Here is a 23,745-nt window from a genome sequence, read left to right on the forward strand (position 1 = left end):
AAGCAAGGTCATCATCTACCAAGAGATGTTACGCATTTGGGGAGATGGAAGTGTGAAACAGTGACCAAGAAGATTAATGAGGAGAATAAATGTGTACTGACAGGCTACACACACTGAGGGCTCTCATTCACCTCTGATGGAATGCACTGCGAACTGGTCGGCACTGGGTTCTGGGGGTGGTGGGGGTGCTGCTGCACCTGTATTATTTTGACCACGTGTTTCTGTGGCACTCACCATGAATCAGGCACTCCTCTAAGCACGTCACCTAAGTCACCTATCGACTTCTGCCCAGAGAAACGTGGAAAGTTGGATTGACCAGAATGGAAGTATTATCAGGCTGGTAAATGCCAGAAAGAGAGAAAGGGGAGGGGGTACGAGAGAGATGAGAATCACGAGGGCAGGACTCTAGGTCAGGTAACCTACAGGAAAAACAGGAGGGGCTGATGGACAGGAGAATGATGGTGCTGGAGTGAGGGGATAGGAGGCCCCTTTGGAGTTGACAAATCATGGGAGTCAGGAAATAAATGGACTAAGGTGGAAGATTTACTACTATCTTCTAGAGGGGTGTATCTCCCGACACTATTTCTCGGACCGATCAAGTCTTGCTTTTATTAATGGAGGGACCTAAGCATAACCTTGCAGGTCTTCACTAAAATCCCGATGGACTTGTGTGGGCCTCAGAACTCGCAGCAGCTCTCCACGGCCTCCCTGAGAGGGTCTTCAGGCTGAGCACTCAGTGGAACCCAGCACCAGGCCCTCAGAAGCTCATGCAGGCTTGTCCCTCGCTGGTCTCATTCGCAAATTCCCTGCTCTAAAGAGAGCACGCTCTGACTCTCTCTGCAAACTCTGTGCGCCCTTGGGTGCACCCTGGCACCCTCCTCAGACGCCTTCCTTCCATTTCTCCAACTTAGATTCAGATTTTAACAGCCAACCAAAACTCCACACCCTCTCCCAGCCTTGCCTTGACCACGCAGGACAGAACCTGGTATACTGCGACCCGCATCGATTAAGGGGTTTTGATGAATTCTTAAGCCAGGGGGATGTTTCACAGACCTCTGTATCCCTGGTGACACCTGGGCCACGTCATGCACAGAGCAGGGCTCAATTACATTTATCTTATCTGAAAAAATACCCTATGAAACAAAGTGTTAGGATACTCGGAGAGATACTAGAGAAAAATAATTGTATCAGCAGGGAATAATTTAAATTCTATGGATGGGAGAAACTTTGTGGGCAAGGCAGAGATTTCTTTGTTCTTTTAGTTTGGGTTGTATAAGAAGAAGAGCAGCGTGTAGTTAAGACAAAAAGTGATTTTCATTTGCAGACACTTTGCTAAAATTATATAAGAAAAATAATCAAAGTGAAGAAAATTATAAAAGAGGGATACAAAAAAGCTCCCACATCTTACCACCTTTACAGAAATACTTTGATAATTTTGAGGTATTTCTTTCCACTATGTCTCCCTATGCTTACCCTTTTTAATATAGTTTTAATCATATTAGGCTCAAAACCTCACATTCTGCTTTTTCACTAGGAGTTATAATCTAATAATTTGCTCTATGCAATACACTGTTTTAAAGAAGTACTCACAATACATTACTGTGAAAAAAAATCCACCCTAAAGAGTTGTCCTCCATGTTAGCTGACAAAGATACTTCGGGGGGTAGCTTTCAAGATTAGCATCTCTTTGAATGACAAGTGAACATCCCTGAATGATAGTGAGTCACCTCTCAAAAGACCCCACTCTTCGTTTTTCATTTTTATACTTATAAAACTGACATATTCTCAGGTCTTATCATTTGCCAACATCCTAACGGGGTTTTTACCCCTAAGAAACAGAAGCTTCTTTCATGCATGAATCCAGGGTAGTTAGGGGTGTTTTTTTCCTCAACATACGATAGCTCATCTAATCCACGAAGGTAATTAATAGTATTATCACGCAGGATTATTTATCAACATTTCATTAAGGAAACCTACAGTAATGTTGATGTGAGAACGAATGTATTTTTTTCATATAATATAGCAAACATTAATAATAACTAAAGACATAAAGTATTTGGTACGACCAGCACCAGACCGGAATAACATCATTAACTCACTGACATAATTGTAAAAACAGCAAATGCATAGCGAAAAAGGGAAATGACAGAAGACCTGATATTTGCTAAAGTTGCTGTCATCCTGCAATTTGCAATGGACAGCTCTATTGTAAATAACATAGCCACTAGCGGGGTCACTCGTCTTGACCTTAAGAACCCCTCAGATATGACAATTTGACTCAAAACGGTGGTTTTCTAAAGCAGCTATTTTTACAACCACTGATTCCTAGAACAGGCATAATAAATTGCTCACTCCTCACAACACCTCTCATTCTTACAGCACAGAAAAAGCCTCAGATGTTCACGGAACATGTTGGGTTTTCGGCATCGCGTTATCCTGTGGCGCTCTGCAATCAATTACTGTTATACCACCATCATTAATAATTTTCTTAATGAAAATGATTCTGTTGATCTCTGTTGTATTTTAATTATCAGAGTTAAGCATAATTACACTGCAGCTCTGAGCTGGCATGTGGACTCCTTTAGGGTGCAATTTTGTTTTAACACACTGATAATGTAATTTTACATTGTGTCAGTTTGTTTGGTTATTATCCAGTTGTACAATTCCACTGTATTCCTGATAACAGATAATAACCTCAGTACCTCCTATATCCTGAAGTCATTTAAAAAGCAATATTGGAATTCCACGACTAGCTAACTTAATCGCCTTATGATTTTATAATTCCTGCTGTTAAATATTTGGTTCAGGCACCCACCCTCTTTTAAGAATACTGTAAAACTAGACAATGGTGTACATTTTCCATGAATTACCAAATGTCTAAATACTGTATTTTAAGCACAATTTTTCCCTTTTAAATTATAGTTTCTTATTTATATGCTATTAAGCCCTTTAGGTAGAGTTACACATTAACTTGTAGGCTAGTTTAAAAATTGGACGCCACATTAGACAAGAGTATTGTTTCAAAATTCTGGCACCATGCAACAGATCCTCTATTTTGAGGTGGAAAATAGTCTAGACTTTTGCAAGGATCCTTATAATGAAAGGTCTTTGTTTTGAAACGTTGATCAATATAGTCAGTGCGCAGAAAGTTGCTCACCCAAGACAGGTCATATTAGAATTTCTGTCATTCGTTCAACAGTGCCTAGTATAGGTCCTTGAACATGGGAGACAATCAATGTGGGTTTAACTGGATTAACTGCATGGTTACATCTGTGCAAACGAGAAAAACCAGAGCTCTGAAGATGATCATAGAATGATTCCAAGATGGGTCTTCCCGCTGACTTTAAATTGCTGTGGCCCTAAAAACAACAGAGACATTAGGGAAAGTACTGCTGTCACTGCTGCCTTAGTTCTTGAACACTGGTTCTTTAAAGCCAAACCACAGAATGAGAAAGGTAAGTTTCGCTAATAAACATGTATGCAATTTTGCGAAGAAGGGCAATATTCTGCAACCGTATCTTCAAAACTCTTCTAATTGTCCATTTGGGAGTTTAGGACAATAAGTTCAAGACTGAATCCCAATTTCATCATGTAGGAGCTATATACCCTTGAATTATTTACTTAACTTATCTCAACCTTGCTTTACTCATCTGTCAAGTGGGACTAATGCTGCTTGCATCCTGAGTGTGTAATGGTGAGTAAGAAAATGCATGTACAGTGTTTAAAACAATGCCTGGCATAGAATAAGTGCTTAATAAGTGGTAACTGCTACTATTAGTATTAACATTACAAGCATTATCATCTTTATACTAGCGTTTTATATGACTTTCATTAAAAATTTAAAATATCATGTTCCCTAGACCAAAGATGCCCAATAATATCTTCAGGCAAAGGCTGCTGCTCTGATTCTGGGCTACAGGTCTCTGCAGATACTCAGGTTCCCAGTGACTGGGGGGCATTCTTAGCTATACATCTTGTGTGACACTCTCATGTTCTCTTGCACACTTGCTTGATACCAACATGAAGGCCTGGCTTCATTTCCTCTCATTTGCACCAACTTACAACGACAGGGCAAATGGGACTGAGTCTAAGATAATCGGCCATGTAATATTAATAACCACATACACAGTTAGTGTATGGGCACTTCTTCCCCAAAACTCTGTGCAGTAGCCATTGCTGCTCCATTTTTACAGCTGAGAAAAAAGCAAGATTCAGAGAGGGGAAATGATTTGCTCAGCGTTACTTGTGAGCAACAGTCTTGTACAATGATATTGTGCCTTCACATACAAAACATAATTCTTCAGTGGTTCAGGTGAGAGTGAGAGTTAGCCTGACAGTTCCCTACTCTTTTGATTGGCAGTCTGTTCTCTGAATCTGGGTACACAGAGAATGTGGCTACTCTGAAGTAACAAGTCCATGAAAAACTAAAAAAAAAAAAATTATGCCTCATTGGAAGTGAACTGAATGAACAAACCCACCTGGAAAAGGCTTAATTTTAAATACTCAGAAACATGAAACTAAAAGTAAGCTACTTTCGTGTATTAAAAGGCCACCACACTGTGCAATCACTGTGAAGTAAGGAACACAATGTTATATGGCAAAGAAGACACTGTTGCACAACTGAAACCAGTACAAAATATTATCAAATGCAAACTGCAATTGAAAAAGAAAAAGGAGACAATCTCCAAAGCTCAACAGTGGATTTCGCAGTCAGTGAGCAGACCCTGCTCGTTCTACCCCTAGCAGCCTCCCTTTAACTTCAGCACAGTGCTTTTTAGTCTTTTTCCATTGCAGATAAGTAAATTAGAATTATCTGGAGTCTGTTGAGAATAATGGCAAAAAACAGATGTCCCAACAAGTCTGGTGCATCGATGTCTGGATGAGCTAATTACTTTCTGAAATGACAGGGGGTAGTTGAGGCAGGAAAAAAGTACATCAGGTTATAATATTAATGCCAAATACTATACTGTTTTTACTTTGATAAAACAAGATGATGGCAGCCTGTCAGATAGCACTGATTACATACAATTTTATAATAATTATTTGATGAACACCCTGGAAATGAAAATTTTATAATTATATTTAATTTTATTATGATCCTGCAGTTAATAATACTCCAAGAAGTGTGACTCTTAAATGGTAATAGTTACACATTAAGTGACCTATTGATACAACATAAAAAAATATTAAAAATTTCAGTCAAAGCAATTTTTAAAAAACACTACACATATGCATTTTACATCCTCTTTGTAAAGAGGTACGCATGTACTCTCAGAGAGCCAAATCATATAATAAAGAGGTTGGCACAGAATGAATAAATAATGTAGATTCTTACCTAGCAAACAAAATAAGGAAGTCTGGGTGCATGAATGTTAGCCCAAGAAGCAACCATTTTTGTGTGTCTGGCACCAGCACTTCGGTTTTATTTGGGGAACTATTTATCCTCTATCTTAGTGGCCCATGTGAGGTTAATTTTAGCCCTTGGCCCTAAGAGTGACTCTAGTCAGCCAGGGAGAGTCACAGCGATCCACTGGTTTAGGGGTTGGTATGGGACGTGACCCAATAAAACACAGAAGAGCTCTCTTTTTGCTGGAATTGGTGAGCTGGTAGAAGAAGGCTGGAGCTTCCCACCACCTGAGGAGAATAGTTCTGATAATGCAGCCCACAGCGGAAAGAGGACGCAGAAGATAAGAGAGGCAATCTGGGGACAGGTTTGAACAACTGGATTAAACGGAATATCCCTGGACTCTCAGTTATATGAGCAGATAAATTCCCCTACTCACAACACACACACTGACTGACACACACTTTAATTTTTTTACACAAGCCCACTCCATTTGGATTTCTATCACTTGAAAACAAAAGAGCCCTCCAAAATAACATACATGTAATGAAAATGTCTCACACATTGGAGATCGAGCCCATACTTTAGTCCACACTAAATCTAAACTGCTAAATCCTTCCACCTACAGAAGTCATTTGCTTTGAGGAGGCTCTCATACCCTCAGCCTGCGAAGACTCAGGCTTCAGAGCCCTTGGGGCACTTTGTGGGATCACCTTGTCCATGACTGGAACGACCCCTACTACAGTCCTAGGATATTAAGGAACTCACATAACTTGGAGACTCACGCTGGGTGAGCGATCCCCTCCCACCAAAGGAAATCTGAACTCCAGAAACCATTATCAGGCCTCTGAAGCCCACTTAGGTTCCAGTCTACAGCAGAGTTTTCCCAAGTGTGTTGCCCAGAGCACTCATTCCAGTGCCTGCCCATCGGAAAGATGGGAGCTGCACTGAAGGGAGCTGCACACTAATCATATTCTTTGTGATTTCTGGGCGTAAAGGCCTGAGTGGTTCAAGAGGGTTTACTCATCATTTAACAGTTGCAGGTAGAAAGGCGGAGTCACATAGGACAAAGAGTACAGGATTAGGAATTGTCAAGACCTGGATTCAAATTTGGCTCCTTTGTTAGCTCTCTATGACCAAGGACAGCCACCCTACCTCCCTAGGTCACAACATCAAATTGTGTAAAATGAGAAAAAAAAAAAAAAACCTACCTATTTTATTGAGCTGTTTAAAAGTCTAATGAAGAGAGCATATTCTAAAATGCATAACTCAGACTCTAAATTAGACAAATGTGGGTGTGAACTCCACTGCAACCACTGTGCATATTAGCTATGTGCCATGGCAAATTACATACCCTACTGACTCTTAATTCCACCTTGTTAAAATGAAGTAGTGTATTAATGACCACAGTGGAGGTGTTGAATGATGATTAAATGAAATAAAGCTTATGCAGTAGTCATTGCAGCTCCTGCTAGTTGCGCTGCAAAACCAATTGTTCTTGTACGTTGAACAACATCAAACAGCCTTTTGTAGGTTAAAAACCTACCAAATGGCAGGAATTCATAGGGTTCATCATCATAGTATGTGATGTGTCTGTTAGAGTTTCTGGCAAACATTCATCATTTGTTTATCTAGTCAACCAACAAGGTTTATCTAGTGCTTTTTTTGGGGGGGGGTATGGTGGGTATAAGCAGCATGCCAGACCAAAGAGAAAAAGGTGACTGAGACCCAGTCCTTGCCCTCAGTAAATAAAGAGTAGATTGGAGAAGCAGGAAAAATAGCTTGCTTTTTACTTACTCTTTTTCTAGCTGCATAAAATGATAATCATAAAACAAGGCAAGAAAGAACAATGAGAGAAGCAGATACAATTTGGTATGGAATTACCAACAGAGAGGATTCAGGGGCGCTCAATAAATGGTGTCCATTATTATCCATGCACAAAGCTAGCATAGTTTTATGAGTTAATTCATTAATTAATAAGCTTCTATAAATTACTCAAAATTTATTGCCAGAAGATTTAATGTCTGTCCAACCTGTAATACAAAGACATAAAGTACTCCGTGGAACATTGAACTACCATTTTGTTACTATTTTCCTTACGTAACAATGTAACAATCATTTCTTCTAAGATGCCTGATTCACAAATGCACTGGATTTGGACTGTGATAGAACAGCTATTTCCTTGCTTCATGCATATTGTAGTGCCAACACGAAGGTAAGATTTTGTAGAGCAAAAAAACTTATTCCCAGTAATTGACCATATATCCCTGGTTACTTTTGTATTTTGCATTCTGAATGTGGGCATTGGGAGGCTGGTTCACTATACTATTTCTTTCCACTTTAATAGATCATATTGACATATCCTGAGAAAACCTACCTTGTCTTCCAGCTAAAAGCTCCCACTGGTATCCTACAGGTATTTGGGGTTACAAAATGAGTGGGTATAAGACCAGCAATTATAGAAGGAGAAGGAATATAATCAGATCCTGGTGTGCAGATTTTTTTTTAGCTTGCAAATTCCCTCTTTCCGGTGTTTCAACTTTCAAAGGCTTATGGTAGTTTAAAGGCAATCCTCTTATAAGTGTACAAATTGTAATGATTATAGGAACAACTTGTAATTGTTTCTAGCAAGTTTTTAAGAGTCTTTGATGTTATGATTAGTGTTTTATATGTTAATACATTGATAGGGGCGCTTATTTGCTTGTTCCCTTGTACGCTTTCATGGTTTCTAGGTTCAATGTGCAAATAAATCTTTGATCTCAGTAGGTCTATTTGGTTAAAAATGAAAGCTAAAAGAAATTAAACATGAAAAGCACAAGGTTTTGCAATATTTGCAAAGAAGAGAGATTAGGGGTTTCACTGGAAAAGTACAGAGCTCGGGTCCGTAACTTGAATATGGAGAAAAGTGCCCATAACCACACCACACATGAGGAGGGGCCGTGCTTTGGAGAGTCCATCCCATGATATGCCATCACGGAGCAGCGCGGCTCCTTTGTAGCCAGGGTGTAACTGTATGACGCAGTCTCGGTTGATGTCACACTGAGCAAATCAAAGGCAAAGCTCTGCAAGCCACCGCTTCCTCTTTTCTGTTTGCCTCCTGCCCTTCAGAAATCACCACGGGGAAGAATCCCGCCTTTGCCATAGTTTCATTGTAAGTTACCCTCCCATCCCGACTGATTTCAAGAAACAGCCTGGAATGTAGAGCCTCCTGGAGCAAACGCCCTGACACAAATTGCTAAATTTCACAAGGAATCTATTTTTTGGTCGATAGTGCCTAACAGAGGAACCTGGGATTTCATCAAACCAGCCATCACTCAAAACTAACCGCAAGGAAGGAACCCGGCAAGCCACTCAAACATGTACAGAGTTTAGGAAAATGTGTATGCTGCTAAGTAATTAATGGCATAACATTTTTTGTTTTATGGTGTTAAAAAAAAAATACAGTAGGCTTTGCTGCAGACGCAGGTAAGAGATTCATAAGAGAAAAAGGAAGAGAGGGTGAAATGCAACTCTCTACCCCCATTCCAGCTTGTCTGATGTGTGGTTTAGCAATGCTCAGCTTTCAACAGCTCCAAAGAGCTTGCATTTACCTTTGCTGTACACAATGCAGTTGTTTTTGTTGTCTTCCACTCCTTGCCAAGTCACATCCAGGAGCCACTTGGGACCAGCAGTCAGCACCATTGGGACCTGAGCCTTTGTCTTCTGCAGAAAAAATGATAACAAACAGATGCCATTTGCTTTCGTTGATTAAAAACTTGAATAATAGCTGTACTAATCATTTTATTTTTACAAACAACTAAATCTCCTGAACCATAATCCAAGTCCTTATTCCCCTGTTTCATGATATCTTTTTAAGACGACAGAAGCTGTGAAGCTTTACTGCTTTCACTAATCTGAATGGTAGAATTATTATCAAGGATTTCCCCCCCCTAAATGATACTGGATCAGATCTCCAAGATTAGACACATCTCTTGTGGCTCTGAATTATAAAGAGAATGCAGATGACTTTCATTGCAAGGAGTGTTTAGAAGTGAACTTTAGACACATTGTACTTTACTATCAACAGGATCTCACTATTTCCTGAAACAGACAGGAAAGAATTTAAAGAATCAGGATCCATTTCAAAGCTCTATCCTGAGCAACATTTATATTAGAGTAGGAATTTATTCTGAGTGAATAAAGAAATCTACTCAACCCCCTTTGCTAAGTGTGGATATGTAGTCTGACTATTACTGAAATGATAATAATGCTAATGATCCACCATACATTGTCTCCAGAGAGACTAGAAGAGAGGAATGGGGACTGAATTCAAACATAGAGCAAGTAAAGCATGATATCTCTCCATCTGAGAAGCAGAGATGCAGGGAGACGAGTGATGTAATTCTGACAAAAGGTTTTCGGTATACATTTTAAATAGAAGGCTTTAAAGGTTCATCATTTTAGGCTGTTTGGCCACCTGAATTATTTCTTTAAGTATGCGGATACATTTACAAAGCAGGAAACAAACTGCAGAGGAAACAAGGAAGCCTAGCAAGAATCTAGTTTCCGATGAGTCACAGTGAACAGGCATTCAGACATTTATCACTCACCAGCCCATGTTCTGTATATCAAATATCTAAAGCCACAACACAGAGCACAATACGAGGGTCTCAAGGTAATTTTTGAGCTGCATTTTCACCTAGATCTGATCCTGCCAAAGAGATCTCAGCCCAGCCTGGGACTTTCCCACATGTTATGCGCTATCACAAATTTCCCAAATTGCCATTAACAAGTATGCACTTGAGGAGTTCCATGTAATCTGGCCATTTCAAATCTCTGAGGAATCTGGAAAACCCAGGTCGCCCGCTGAATGACAACGATGATAATGCATGAGACACGGATGCATTTTTAACTGCAAAGCCATACTCAAAACTATGCAAAAATTGAATGCTAACCCATTTCTTCAAGTATCATTGCATAATAAGAGGTAAAAATACCATAAAATATACAAGAGAAAAATTAACCATGATGGATAAATTTTAAGAGAAGTCAAAAAATATTTAAGTATTGAAATAGAAGTGGTATACCTGATCAATTGTAAGAAATACTAGCATACTGACTTTTCATGTTCATATTTTGATTCATTTTAAAGTCTTAATTTTTAAAATATGTATATTAGTATTTGGCAAGCCACACCATGACAAATAGTTATCTGAAAGCCCTACAGGGAAGAAGCAATTTTATATTATAATTTTTTAACAAGCTAGGCAAAAAATGTTATCGAGTTGTCCCTATGGTTACCAATCTGAGTGACCATTTTTATTTATTCCCATTTTCAAAATAGAATTTGAGAACAAACAAGCTTTTCTATCTTACATGAGAGTGGCCCATATCCAATTAAATACTAGGTCTCAATTATGCATATTTCAGCCTTTTACTGCCAGGGAAACAGTTAAGTCCACAGATCAGGGTCGGTAGCTCTCTGAGCAGGAAGCAGAACAAGTCACAGGACAGAGTCCACCATTTATAAACCTGCGTAGCATGGAGGTAGTGGTCTTATTAGTAACACCCACTTCTTCCAATTTTAAAGAACAGATTTCAACAATAGGCACCTGGCCCCTTTTCTACTGTCTTCTCTTATTTCATGGGAGAGATCTGCGTTTTAAATTATTTAATCTTCATACTCCACAGTTCATAATGCCACATGGATTTCTACACAGTAAATCAGCTTTTACAATTTTCAATAGATATTATGAAAAATAGATATTGATCGCTTAAATTCTTCAGGGAATCTTTTAGCACAAAGTAAATCCATTGATCGTCCATTCATTCCACAAACAACCAATCAGCCCAGTCCTGTGCTTGGTGCTAGAAATAATGGACAGGCATTTTTGTGCGTGTGTGAAGGAAACAGATATGTTTAAAAAAAGTTTGATATAATGCAAAAAGTAGCACAGTAGGGAGTGCAACATCACGAGTAAATTGCTTGCGTGTCAGTGAAGGGCAAGAGAGACACTCCTGTCCTGTAGATTCTGGGAGGATTTCATAGAGGAGGTGACTTTCAGGCAGGGCCTTAATGGATACACAGGAAGAATTTACAATTGCTGGTAATATCACGGCCATAGTCTGAATATCAGAGTCATGTATACAGAAAATGGTGAGTGGTTCTGAGACTCTTTATTTTAAGTCCTTATAAAGGCTTCAGAGCTGTTCTTAGTATATAGAAAGCTCTAGATAGGCATTAGTTCTCATCATCTTCATCATCAATATTATTATTATCATTATTGATAAGAGGAAGGAAGGGCAGGTTATAAACAGATTTTCCTATCAAGCAAAACCTTTTGTGCTGAAATTGCTGAGCAGAGTAAAGCCAGTAAAGATGGCTTAAGCAGGAAGGATAAGGATTCTATTATTTCATACATATTTTCAGACAAAGAAATTACAACTCACTTCAAATCAAGATGGTGGCACAGGGAGACATAGCTCACTTCCTCCCATAACCACATGAAAATTACAACAAAATATAGAACAACCATCATTTAGAACCATCAGAAATCCAATTGAATAGAAGTCTGACAACTATGGAATTAAAGAAACCACACCCATCCAGGCTGGTAGGAGGGGTGCAGACATGGACGGGCTGACCACATCCACATGTGATGGATAAAAATTCAGGAAGGATATCTTGGGAGTGAAGAGTGTCAACCCCACACCAGTCCCCCCAGCTCAGGGCTCCAGTGGCAGGAAGATAAGTCCCCATAACTTCTGGCTGAAAAGACCAGTGAGGATTGAGTTGGTGGAAAAACTTCTGGAGTCCCAAGCGGTTCCTCCTAAAAAGGCCACACATGAACTCACCTACCCAGACTTACCCCCCTGAGCTCCATCCAACACAGAGGTGGAAGCTTGAAAGCCACCAGTAGCATACAGGGGGGAACTGAAGTGGCTGGCATCAAGGCAAGCAGAGGCCAGTGTCCCTTTTCTGAACCCACCCCCCACAGAACAGGCAAGCTAGTACCATACCTGAGACTCCATCAGCCTGGCTAATTTTGTTTGCCCTGCCCTGGAGATGCCCCTGAAACTCTGCCCCACCCAACTTATGGCCTACCCAAGCTGTTTTTCCACATGAATGGTTGGTCTTAGCTCATGCTTCAAAACTTCCTAAATCCTCTCAAACAAGCAGCAGCTGGCCTTAGTGAGCCCCAGGCCTGGCACTAGCAGCAGCCAGCCTAGATTCACAGCTTGGCTTCACCTGGGAATCTCCAAGCCTAGCACAAGTAGCAGCCATCTCAGATGGCTTTATAGCTCAGGCAGGGTGGCCCAGGGCAAAACACAGGTGGGGGCTGACCTTGCCCTGCACCACCCAGGAAACACCCGGCAGCTATAAACCACATCAGAGCTCCACCACCCACCCTGCCCCTGCACAGCTGATCCTCCACGGAGGGCGGAGGGTGGTGATCAGTGGTCACAGTCAATCCTCCCAGCTGACTGTCCTGGGTAAATCCCTCCCATTGACCTACCAGCTGTAATCAAGGTTCAACTATAAGAGGAGGGTGTACTCAGCACACACAAAGGGTGCACCTCAAGTACCCAGCATGGGTGATAGGGGAAGCTGTGCCACTGGACCCTACAGGACACCTACTACATTAGGCCACACTATCAAGATACAGAGTCAAAGAAGTTCTACCTAATACATAGAAACAAACACAGGGAAGCTGCCAACATGGCCCAAATGAAAGAACAGAGCAAAACTCCAGAAAAAGAGCTAAATATAATGGAGATAAGACATCTATGAGATGCAGAGTTTAAAACACTGGTTATATGGATGCTCAAGAAACTTATTGAGGACCTCAACTGCATAAAAAATATCCAGAAATGAAGGATATACTATTGAAATAAAGAACAATTTACAGTGAAACAAAAGTAGAGTGGATGCAGCCAAGAATCAAAGCAATGATTTGGAACAGAAGGAAGTAAAAAACAACCGATCAGAACAAGGTGGCAAAAGAATCCAAACAAAGGAAGACAGTATAAGCAGCCTCTGGGACAACTTTAAGGGGTCAAACATTCACATCATAGGGGTGCCAAAAGAAGAAGAGAAAGAGCAAGAATTTGGAAATCTGTTTGAAAGAATAATGAAAGAAAACTTCCCTAGTTTGGTGAAGGAATGAGACGTACAAGTCCAGGAAGCACAGAGTCCCACGCAAAATGGATACAAAGAGTTCCACTCCAAGACACATCATAATTAAAATGCCAAAGGTTAAAGATAAAGAGAGAATCTTAAAAGTAGCAAGAGAAAAGCAGTTAGTTAGCTACAGGGGAGTACCCATAAGACTGTCAGCTGATTTCTCAAAAGAAACTTTGCAGGCTAGAAATATTCCAAGTCATGAAAAGTAGGGACCTACAGCCAAGATTGCTCTACCCAGCAAAGCCATCATTTAGAATCAAAGGGCAGATAAAGTGCTTCCCAGGCAAATAAACAAACAAAAAGACCTAAAGGAGTTCATTATCACTAATCCATTTTTATATGAAATGTTAGTGAGGCTTATTTAAGAAAAAGACAATCAAAACTCTGAACAATAAAATGACAATACATACACATCTATCAACAATTGAGTCTAAAAATCAAACTAAGCAAGCAAGAAGAACAGAGGTAGAATCATGGATATGGAGAGTGTTTTGATGGTTGCCAGATACGAGTGGATGCGGGGGAATGGGTGAAGAGGTGTGGGGATTAAGAAGTAGAAATACATAGTCACATAATATCCATGGGGATATAAAGTACAGCATAGGAAATGAAGTAGCCAAAGAACTTATACATGCAACCCATGTACATAAACAATGGTAGGGGGATTGCCTGAGGCAGTAGGGAATGCTGGGTGGACAGGGGCAAAGAAGGAAAAATCAGGACAACTGAAATAGCATAATCAATAAAATATAAATAAAAAAAGAAAATAATAAAACCTTTAAGGAAGTAGAAAAAAAAAAGAGTGCTGGCTGGTGTGGCTCAGTAGATTGAGTACGGGCCTGACAACCTGACAACCAAAGGGTCGCTGGTTTGATTCCCAGTCAGGGCATGTGCCTGGGTTGTGGGCCAAGTCCCAAGTAGGGGTCATGTGAGAGGCAACCACACATTGATGTTTCTCTCCCTCTCTTTCTCCCTCCCTTCCCCTCTGTCTAAAAAATAAAAAAATAAAATCTTTAAAAAAAGAAATTGAAACTCAAAGACGAAATAATTTCTTTTAGGTAATTATTTAATTACCTAAAAATTAATTTATATTTAGCTCTGTTTCAAACTACTAATCCTAGGATGACTGACCCTCAGGTTTTCCTGGGATTGAAGGACTTCCAAAAATGTTAGACTTTCATTGCTAAAGCTGGAAAGTCCTGAGCAAACTGGCATGAGATTTTCACTCCCCCTTACTATTACTACTATTAACATAACATTAGCTGTTCATATTGGAGTGCTTGCTAAATGTTGCATGTTAAGTACTCCCCCAGAATCTTTTTTGATTTTTCAACTCCAGGAGTTATGCATAAACATTTTCTCCACTTTGTATGCGAGTAAATTAAGATTTAAAGCAGTTAATTTTGTGGCACAAATAAAAATCATTAATTGACATCTTTCCTTAATGATAAGTTAGGCATAATACCTTTAAAAACATTGAAAGCATTTCTTATGTTTGTGTATAGGTAGAATAGAACTTACTAAGAAACTAAATTGAAGAGAAAACAATTTCTTTTAATCCAAGTCAGTAAAGCAAAAGCAAAAATGTACCAAAGATTTGCTGAAAGCTATATCCAAGCTGTAAAGTAAGTAAGTAGATAAAAAAATCTCAAGGGACCAGTTATTACAGTTTTGAGGAGGTAAGTCAATTTCTTTCTGAAGAAGTCAACTTTTGTAGAGATTGACGGCCTTCAAAGAAGATTACCAAGTGTGAGAAGGAAGGAGTTAGTCAGGATTATATGAAATCTACACTCCAGCAAAATCCATGAATAGAAAATAACAATAATATCCACATTGATCATTACGTTCACTTTCCCATGCCTCTCTCTGTCATAAGGATTCACACAAGGGTTAAGAGTGGAAGCAACTTGACATTCAATGATTTTAATCACCCTAATTTCACAAATGAATAAAGTGAGGCCAAGATCTTTATCCTGTACCCTACCGAGAATACAGGTGGCACATGACGTTGGGAAAAGAGAGCAAACACAAAAGGTGTGGTAGGCAGAAAACTGGTCCCCAAGATGTCCATGCCCTGGTCCCCTGAAACCTGTGAGTATGCATCCTGCCTGGAAAAGGGATTTGAAAATTGTGGTTTAGGTTTAGGGACATGAAATGGTGAGGTGACCCTGGACCATCTGGAGAGACCCAATCTAAACACATCAGTCCTTACGTATCCACAGAGGGTATTAATAGAGGAGAAAGGCAACAGTAGATCAAAGGGATTCAACATGAAAAGCATCCCCCTGCCTTTGCTGCATTTGGAGGTGGCATGCTGAGGCCTCCAACTGAGGAATGCAGTGGTCTAGAAAATGGGTGGGGCCCTCAGTTACAGGGAGGAAAGAAATAGAGAATTCAATTAAAAAAAAGAAATAGAGACTTCAGTTCTGCAAACTCAAGAAACTCAATTCTGCCAATCAACTGCATGAACAGAAAATGAATTCCCCCTGGACTTGAGAAAGGAGCACATCCCGACAAACTGGTGTAAGCCTAGAGAGACTCACATTGGACTCTGATCTACGGAACTTTAATGGACACACTGGTGTGGTTTTAAGCCACTACGTGGCTTAAATTCGTTTTGACCGCAATAGAAAACGAATACAAAAGGCATTCAGAATTACTGACTTATGGGGTTTTTTTTGAATGACAACTGCTTCATCTAATGTGCTCAAAAGTATAAAACAACTTTCCTTTAGTTGGAATAACACCAGATCTACACCGTCATTCTAAAATCATTAGATATGTCTAATGTTCTTGCCTTAAGGTACAAGAAATAACACAGTGGTGAGTAATAATTCCTTCTTTTATCATTAGGAATTTAAACCATTTCATGATTCATCATTGACCTTATTGCTGAGGTATAGCATAAAGAACACAGTGTTCTTGGAGTCACATGGTATAGGTTTTGAACTTCAGAATGCACATCTGAGAAATGGGGAAAATAATTTCTATCTCAACGTTTGTCATATAAAGCAGCCAGTAGAGTATACAGTACGCCATAGAGGCACATCAAACTTTTGCTGAAGACTTATATAAACAAACAAACAAAAATGTACAAAAAGCATGTATTGAATCCCTACTATTTATCAGGCACTGGTAATGTTTGTAGTAATTAGCACAGAAGTCAAGACAAAAACCACTATTCAATTTTTAAAAATTTATATTAATATTTTTAGAGAGAGGGAGGAAGGGAGGAGAGAGAGAGACAGAGAAAGAGAGAGAGAGAAAGAAATGTTGATTTGTTGTTCCACTTAGTTGTGCATTCATCGGTTGCTTCTTGTATGTGCCCTGACTGGAAATTTAACTCGCACCCTTGGTGTATTGGGACAACACTCTAACTAATGAGCAACCTGGCCAGGGCAAAATCATTATACAGTTTAAACGTGGTGGTAGTCATTAGTGCTGTTGATCATTTATTTACAACTCTCCACTTTCCAGGTCTACTTTAAGGTAAGGTATGGTCATATGACTTCATTTGACCAATGAAACTGAGTAAGGACTGACTCCTGTCACTTCTGCACTGAAGCTATAAGAACTAATGGACCACTGTGATATCTTGCCTTCGCAGATATGATCTTCTCAGCTCTTAAGGAGGAAACCCTGGTCACCATAGTGATCATGGAGCATGAGAAAGAAACTCTTCTTATGCAAAAAGCTGTTGTGATGTTAGTGTTGCTTGGCTTATTCTCACCTATACAGAGGTTTTCATTGTTTTTTTGTTTTTATTGAAATAGCCCAAGGGGTTTTTGCAGGTTAAGTTTGCACTTTATATCTAGGCAGTCCCTTTCAGTAATAAGTCAATTCAAGGTACATAACAGGAGCCCTGAATTTCAGTGAAGCTGGCATGTTTTACAAAGAAAAAGAAATAGTGTGTACTTTTGAGGCTCCACATTGTAAGTTTAAAAACATCTGCACTCCTGGGCACTCTCTGAACTCAGAGCTTCATGCTTAGACAGTCTACAACCAGACAAACTTGACAAGGACAAAATGGGTCAAAAGTGTCATTTCTTAGGAATAATTAGAATCATCTAATGCAGATAAAAGAGGTCAGACTAGCATCCACTTCTCACTAACCTCTGGAGTTACTGGACCGACAAAGGAGGTAGCCTTCAATAAATGTTTATACTCGAGCCAAAAGGTTAATGGAGATAAAAGTAGACAGCCCAAAGGTAAAGAACAGAGGATAATTCTAACCCAAGAAACCGGTGACATAATGTGGTCTTAGGGATTCCAAACTTTGCTGGAAATATTTGTTGAAGATTTCCAAAATGAGGCTTAGGAAGAGCTAGAAGTCTTAGGAGAATCTGACCCATGAGAAGAGCCTGACACCACAGCCTTTTTAAACAACGAGATGTGTCGTTTAATGGAAAAACTGGCCTCCACTGCCTTGAGTTCAGGAATTACAACACAATCTGATTAGAGAATCTCAGACCAACGCTGTGAGATGTGGCTGGATGGGATGAAAATGCTCTTGGTGTACTGTTTTTAGAACTGAGTCACAGGTGCTCAGCACTGAGGCCTGTTGGACAAAATTCATAGCTGTTTGGACAAGTCAGAGCTGCTTCTCTTCTCTCAACTCTAACAACATATTCGAGGGGTGGGCAGAAACATGTTTCCAAATTACTGCAGACATTAGACTTTTATCCTTACAACCAGAAAAACTGCCAACCTCCCCCAGATGCATTATTCACCTCTATACACAAAAATGGTAGTGCGTGTGCCTCCACCATGCAGAACCACAGGGGAAATTTTACACAGAGAAAGTTTCAGTTAATGCATCCAAGGAGTCCTCCACATGGGAATTAAATTCAAATTCGATCCGACAGTCGTGAAAACGTTGATCCCTCTCCCTTTAACTGTGACAGTGAGCCTGGATTTAGAAGTTCCCTTCACCAACAGCCTATCCTAAGGGGGCAAAACAACTTAAAACCTTTGACTACCTGGAGTTGAAACAAATATCAAGTAGTAACTCAAGGCCCTGCCTAGTTTCATTTTCAGTAATTATGGGCATGGTATGTAGTCTCCCTATTACTGACATGAATGGAACTATAGAACTTTTAGTATGATGCTTTCCCCCTAATAAAACCTTGTCTCTTAGTAAATATCCTTTAAAAAGTTACACAGGACACCATGTAAATGTTTGAACTGGATGCTACTGAGGTTAGTAATTGTTTTTCTTTCAGAAAATACTGCATTACTTTACATAAACATACACATTCTACTTCGTGGGGTCCCCTAGGGTCAGCATAACTTGGGTAATGATACAAAAGCAGGTGCTCAGCAATAACACCGGAACAGGCTCCATGACTAATTAATGCCAGGCATCATTCAGACATGACCGGGTAAGTCGCGTGCTTCCCTTAAAATCCTGTGCTTCCACTTTAAAAGAGAAAATAAAGGGATGTCCCTGGAGTGAGAGCCTCAGTCTTCCTTTTATCTATTGTGTCTAAAAGCATGCGTTGAGGGGGTGGGGAGAAAGAGAATGAATGAATTACAGATTTAATTACAGATTTAAACAGGTCACTTCAAGAACTCCCAAACTCATATCAAGTATTTCATCTACAATTATTGCTTAAAAAGCAATAAAACCCAACTTAATAAAAGATTATCAAATTTGTATTGCTTGAAAAAAAAAGATGTGCTAGACACACATTTTCAAAGTCAAGCTCAAATAAATGTAAGAATACTTTTCAATTAGAATATGGGTGAAAGTTCTAAACCACAAAGACAGCAGAACCGTGACATAACAAGGACCACGGCACTACACCGCCAGGCACACAGTGGATTTATGAATGGAAATCCAGGAAGGGTTCATTAGATTGTGCTTCTCCCGAGCACAGTTCTCCAAAGTTTCCTTTGCGGACAGCACCAGAGGGAAATTCCAGAGAGCTGCTTACAGACGTCTTCAGGGTCACTGTGATATGTGGGATCTCACACGTGATAAGAGGCTTTTCAAAAACAAAATGAGTGTGAAATAAAATGACAGAAGTCTTGGCTTACTATATCCATACTCTTTATGTCAAAGACAGTTTTATCTCTATGAAGCAAAAAAATTAAATAATCATTCTCTCTGAGGTATATTTGCTTTTAGGTCTCAAAATCGTTGAAACACATTATCTTAACATGCGTCACTGCTTAAATATAGGGATTTCAGTATAAGAAATGATGACCTTTCACGAAAGGGAACACAAATAGTTCAATATATATAGGTCATTAAAATAATCTCTTTACTTCCAAAGAAAAAGAATCACTTTGTGATCTTTAGAAAAATAATATCAAATTATCATTCAAGAGTATTCACCCTGAAGACCCAGATATTTCACTTCCAAATGGGAAGAATCTTGAACTGAATAATAAACATCTAACTTATCCAGATATTTATTATACTTTCATTTTCATAAAAAAAGAGAATAGACTCATTTCTCTTTTCCTTTTGCCAACTTCACTCCCACAGTCTCATCTGTTCTCCACATACATTTGGCGCCAAAGAGGAACTACTCCCTCCAAGCTGGCAACCGTCAAGTTCAACCTTTTATTTTATACAGCTCTGAAAGTCACAGAGTGTTTAAGGAGTGTTGTTTTGCTCCTGGCAGAATATCTGGGCTTGCACACAGTGCGGTGTGCAGAAGAGTGTCGGTGCTGAAACCTTGGGACGGGAGAAGCAAACGGCCCCTCTTCCATAAGGCTGTCCCAGAAACCTGCGGCAGGGGGCAGGGACCCTAAAAGCCAGCCGTAGTCCCAGCTGTGTGACCTGGGACCAACCACTTAACCTCTCAAGGTCTCGTTTTCTTTCTCTGTAAGATGATCTCATATGTCCTTACAGCTTAACCATAATATCATTATAAGACTTTCTCCTGTAGAATGTTCATCCAGCCTAAACTCAGATCCTGAGTGCAGAGAAGACATACGGCATAGGACAATTGAGCACACTGGGCTTATGCTTACCTAAGGACACGCTCCTATTTTTATTGGTGAAACAGTGAATAAAGCCATTCTAATTCACTTTACTGTGGTATTTTAATACCAAAGGGAATGGTGTGGTAAAAATACAAATGTTAGTATGAAGAATTATAGAGAGTGTGTAATATATATATATATACCTTCAACTCTCAATGGTCTATTTACACATAAAAAAATAGTGGTCAATTCTATTCAGCAGTCTCTTTTTGAGATGTACCCCAGGGCGTTCTGGGGAAGAAAGTAAAAGCTCAGTCCTGTGCAGGGTCATCCTGAGATACTGAAATGTGCCTGTCCCTCCTGAATCAATCCATTGCAATCTGTAATGAATCCTTCATCCACCTTTTAGACTGTCTCCTTATTATCACCACTCCAATCTTAACGTCAGCTGCACCCCTCCAAAAGGCAATCCTGGTATTAATAATATAATAAGTTCAAAAACCAAGTATAAAAGTTTAGTCCCTTTTAATTATGTTGTTTTTGTGATTTGTACTCTTAGGTACCATAAATTATTAAGAACTAATCTATAGTTTGAACTTAAGATTTACCTGCTAATGACATTTGTAATTGATGGGAAAAGACTATGGAAAAACTGGAAGAATAGGAGAGAAGAAAGTATCCCTTTTTAAAATGGAAAAAACAGATGGAATTGTTAAGCTAGATAGTAGGTACTGTGATAAATATAACACGTTTTGGGAAGGCAGATTTTTATGAGACAAGTTATTGAGAGTTGGGAGCAAAACATTGAAAGGTCAGCACACTAGTAGGCAGAAGTGTGAGCGTGCTACAGCGTAGTCAAACAAAGCTTATTAATCTTGAGACATTTAAGAACAAGGCTATTGCAAACACTTAAATGAAGCATTCAAAGTGAGACTCTGACCATGAGGGTGGGCTTCAATATTTCCCCCCAAATCATCAGATGCAGAAGGATGATACTAATTCTGCACTTCAGGGAATAAAAGTCAGGGGCCCAGCTCACGGGGGGCTGGCCCTCCCTGCCAGAGGCACGCTGCCTTGCCTTTAATGGGGGAAACAAGAAGAAAAGGGCACCAACCAATGAAACTGATTCACCTCTACCTGCTCCCGTGCAGGACAGGGACCTTCATTCAGCATATTGATGGGCTTGGGGCAACTAAAGGAATATGCTATAAAATCAAAACCAAATAAGATAAACCTTTATTAATGCTGCCCCAAGAAAAATTTCTCAAGCCATATTCTTTAAAAAAGGAATACAAATATGAATAAAGCATCCATGGATATGTTGGAAAGGATATTTAAATAATGTTAACGTGACAAACATATCTATTAAAACTTCATGGTTGGGTGCAAAGACCATGAGTTAAATCCTACACTTAGTGCCATGTGAATAATATTAAGGCTTGGGACAAGTTGCTTTGCATTGTCCAGATGTGATTTTTGCTACATAAATAATGTAGCCTCATGTATAAACTCATTCCAATTAGTAATAACTAATCAGCATTATTTTGGGGCTTCTCTATATCACTTCTAATTAAGAAGTTTATTTAGGCTTTTCTGCTTTTAAAATATTCATTTTATACTTTACTAGAAATTATTCACTCAATAAGTATTCATTAAATATCTGCTACATAGAAAACTCTAAGAACAGAAAGTGAAAGATGATACATTTGCTCTAGATGCTCACAATGTATTGATAAGAAAAGCATCTAAATGACATACAGATATTTAAATCAATATTAATAACAACCTCATATTAATCTCGTATTTTAAGCATATGTCTGATACATTTGAAAATCACAAAGCCTCTTTGATGGTCCACAGGTAAATGAAAGCACAGCAACAGAGAAGCAGTGGACAACAGCCCCTTCCTACGAGATCTTCATGGCAATTTAGGATTACACTTTAATTTAAAAATTAAAAACATTGAGGCTTTCTCCAATTGGATTGAAAGTCCATAAAATATAGCTTATATTGTACTAATTATATCTAAAACTTAATCATAAAATCTTTCATATACACAGTTTGGGAAGCCATTCACTTTCACTTCTATCTAATATCAGTTTACTGTACACCCATTTACTTCTTCTTACAGCCACATCAAGTATATCATAAAAAGATTGAACATATCTTTCAAAAATTGAAATATCATAGGAAATGTAGCCCAGATGAGTTATGCGTATACTATTCTGAGGGCATATCATTACCTCACTTAATGTGCTTTACTAATAGTCAAGAGATAGTTTAAAAACATGTGCTTTGGTTCCAAGCTGAGTTCGAGTCCTATCTCCACCACTCAGTTAGAGGCTGTATGACTTAGGACAAATTATTTAATTACTGTGTCTCAATTTCTTTATTTCTGAAAGAAGGACAATAAACAAACTAGCAAGTAAAATATAACCAGAGACATGGAAATAAAGAGTAAATTGACAGTTACCAGAGGGGAGGGAGGTAATGGGGCAAAGAAGGGGAAGGGCCATCAAGGAACAGCTGTAAAGGACCCACGGACAAAGACAACAGGGCGGGGGGAGGACTGAATGTGGGAGGTGAGGGTGGGTAGGGCGGAGGAGAGTAATGGAGGGAAATGGGGACAACTGTAATTATACAGACAAAAAAAGTACTTATTCACAAAATTGAGGATTAAATGAGTTAATGTATATGATGGACTTAAAGCAGTACCAAGCATGTTATTCTTTGCAAGTGTTTGAATTATGTTTCTAACACTCCTAAAAAAATACGTTTCTATATTCACAGAAAAAGAAGAATTTTGGCTGGGCAGAAAAGTATGCCATTCCCCTCATATATAATTTAGAACATTTTATTAAACACTGACTATGTGCTAAAATTGTAGGTGCTATATTACTTTTAAAATTAATTTTCACCACTCTATGAGAAATACATTGTCAGGCCCATTTGTGTAAGTAAAAATGGAGACTCTAAAATGTTAAACAACTTGTGCAATTTCACACTGCTAGAAACTAAGTTCTTCCCACGGTGTTACAGCATTAAGAAGCTCCTTAGGAACTGCGTTATGTATCAATTCTTCATGTCCATGGAAACTAGCTGCAACGATCTGCCATGAGTCAGTGGTTAGCAGTCACGGCTTTACATTATGCATGATCCCTAGCTGCGTGTTGTGTAGCTAATTGCACAGTGCCTCATTAATAATCTTTGGGGCTTTTTGAACTGTGAAATTTATAGCTTTCAGTGAATTATTTCTCACATCTGCACAACTTGGGGTCTTAAAAATCTAGTTCAGATTCCA

General features: G+C 39.2%; 1 protein-coding gene across 2 annotated transcripts in view; it reads right to left on the reverse strand.

Moving 5' to 3' along the window:
* The window catches only part of ZFPM2 (zinc finger protein, FOG family member 2), a 440,464-nt gene that overhangs the window by 142,467 nt on the left and 274,252 nt on the right, over nt 1-23,745 (reverse strand). For both annotated transcript variants that reach the window (XM_053930400.1, XM_045181765.2), the window contains one exon: nt 8,935-9,046. In XM_053930400.1, the coding sequence (XP_053786375.1) occupies nt 8,935-9,046 (112 nt within the window). The remainder of the gene's footprint in view (nt 1-8,934; nt 9,047-23,745) is intronic.

Source organism: Desmodus rotundus, chromosome 8 (genome assembly GCF_022682495.2).
Source record: "Desmodus rotundus isolate HL8 chromosome 8, HLdesRot8A.1, whole genome shotgun sequence".
Classification (NCBI taxonomy): domain Eukaryota; kingdom Metazoa; phylum Chordata; class Mammalia; order Chiroptera; family Phyllostomidae; genus Desmodus; species Desmodus rotundus.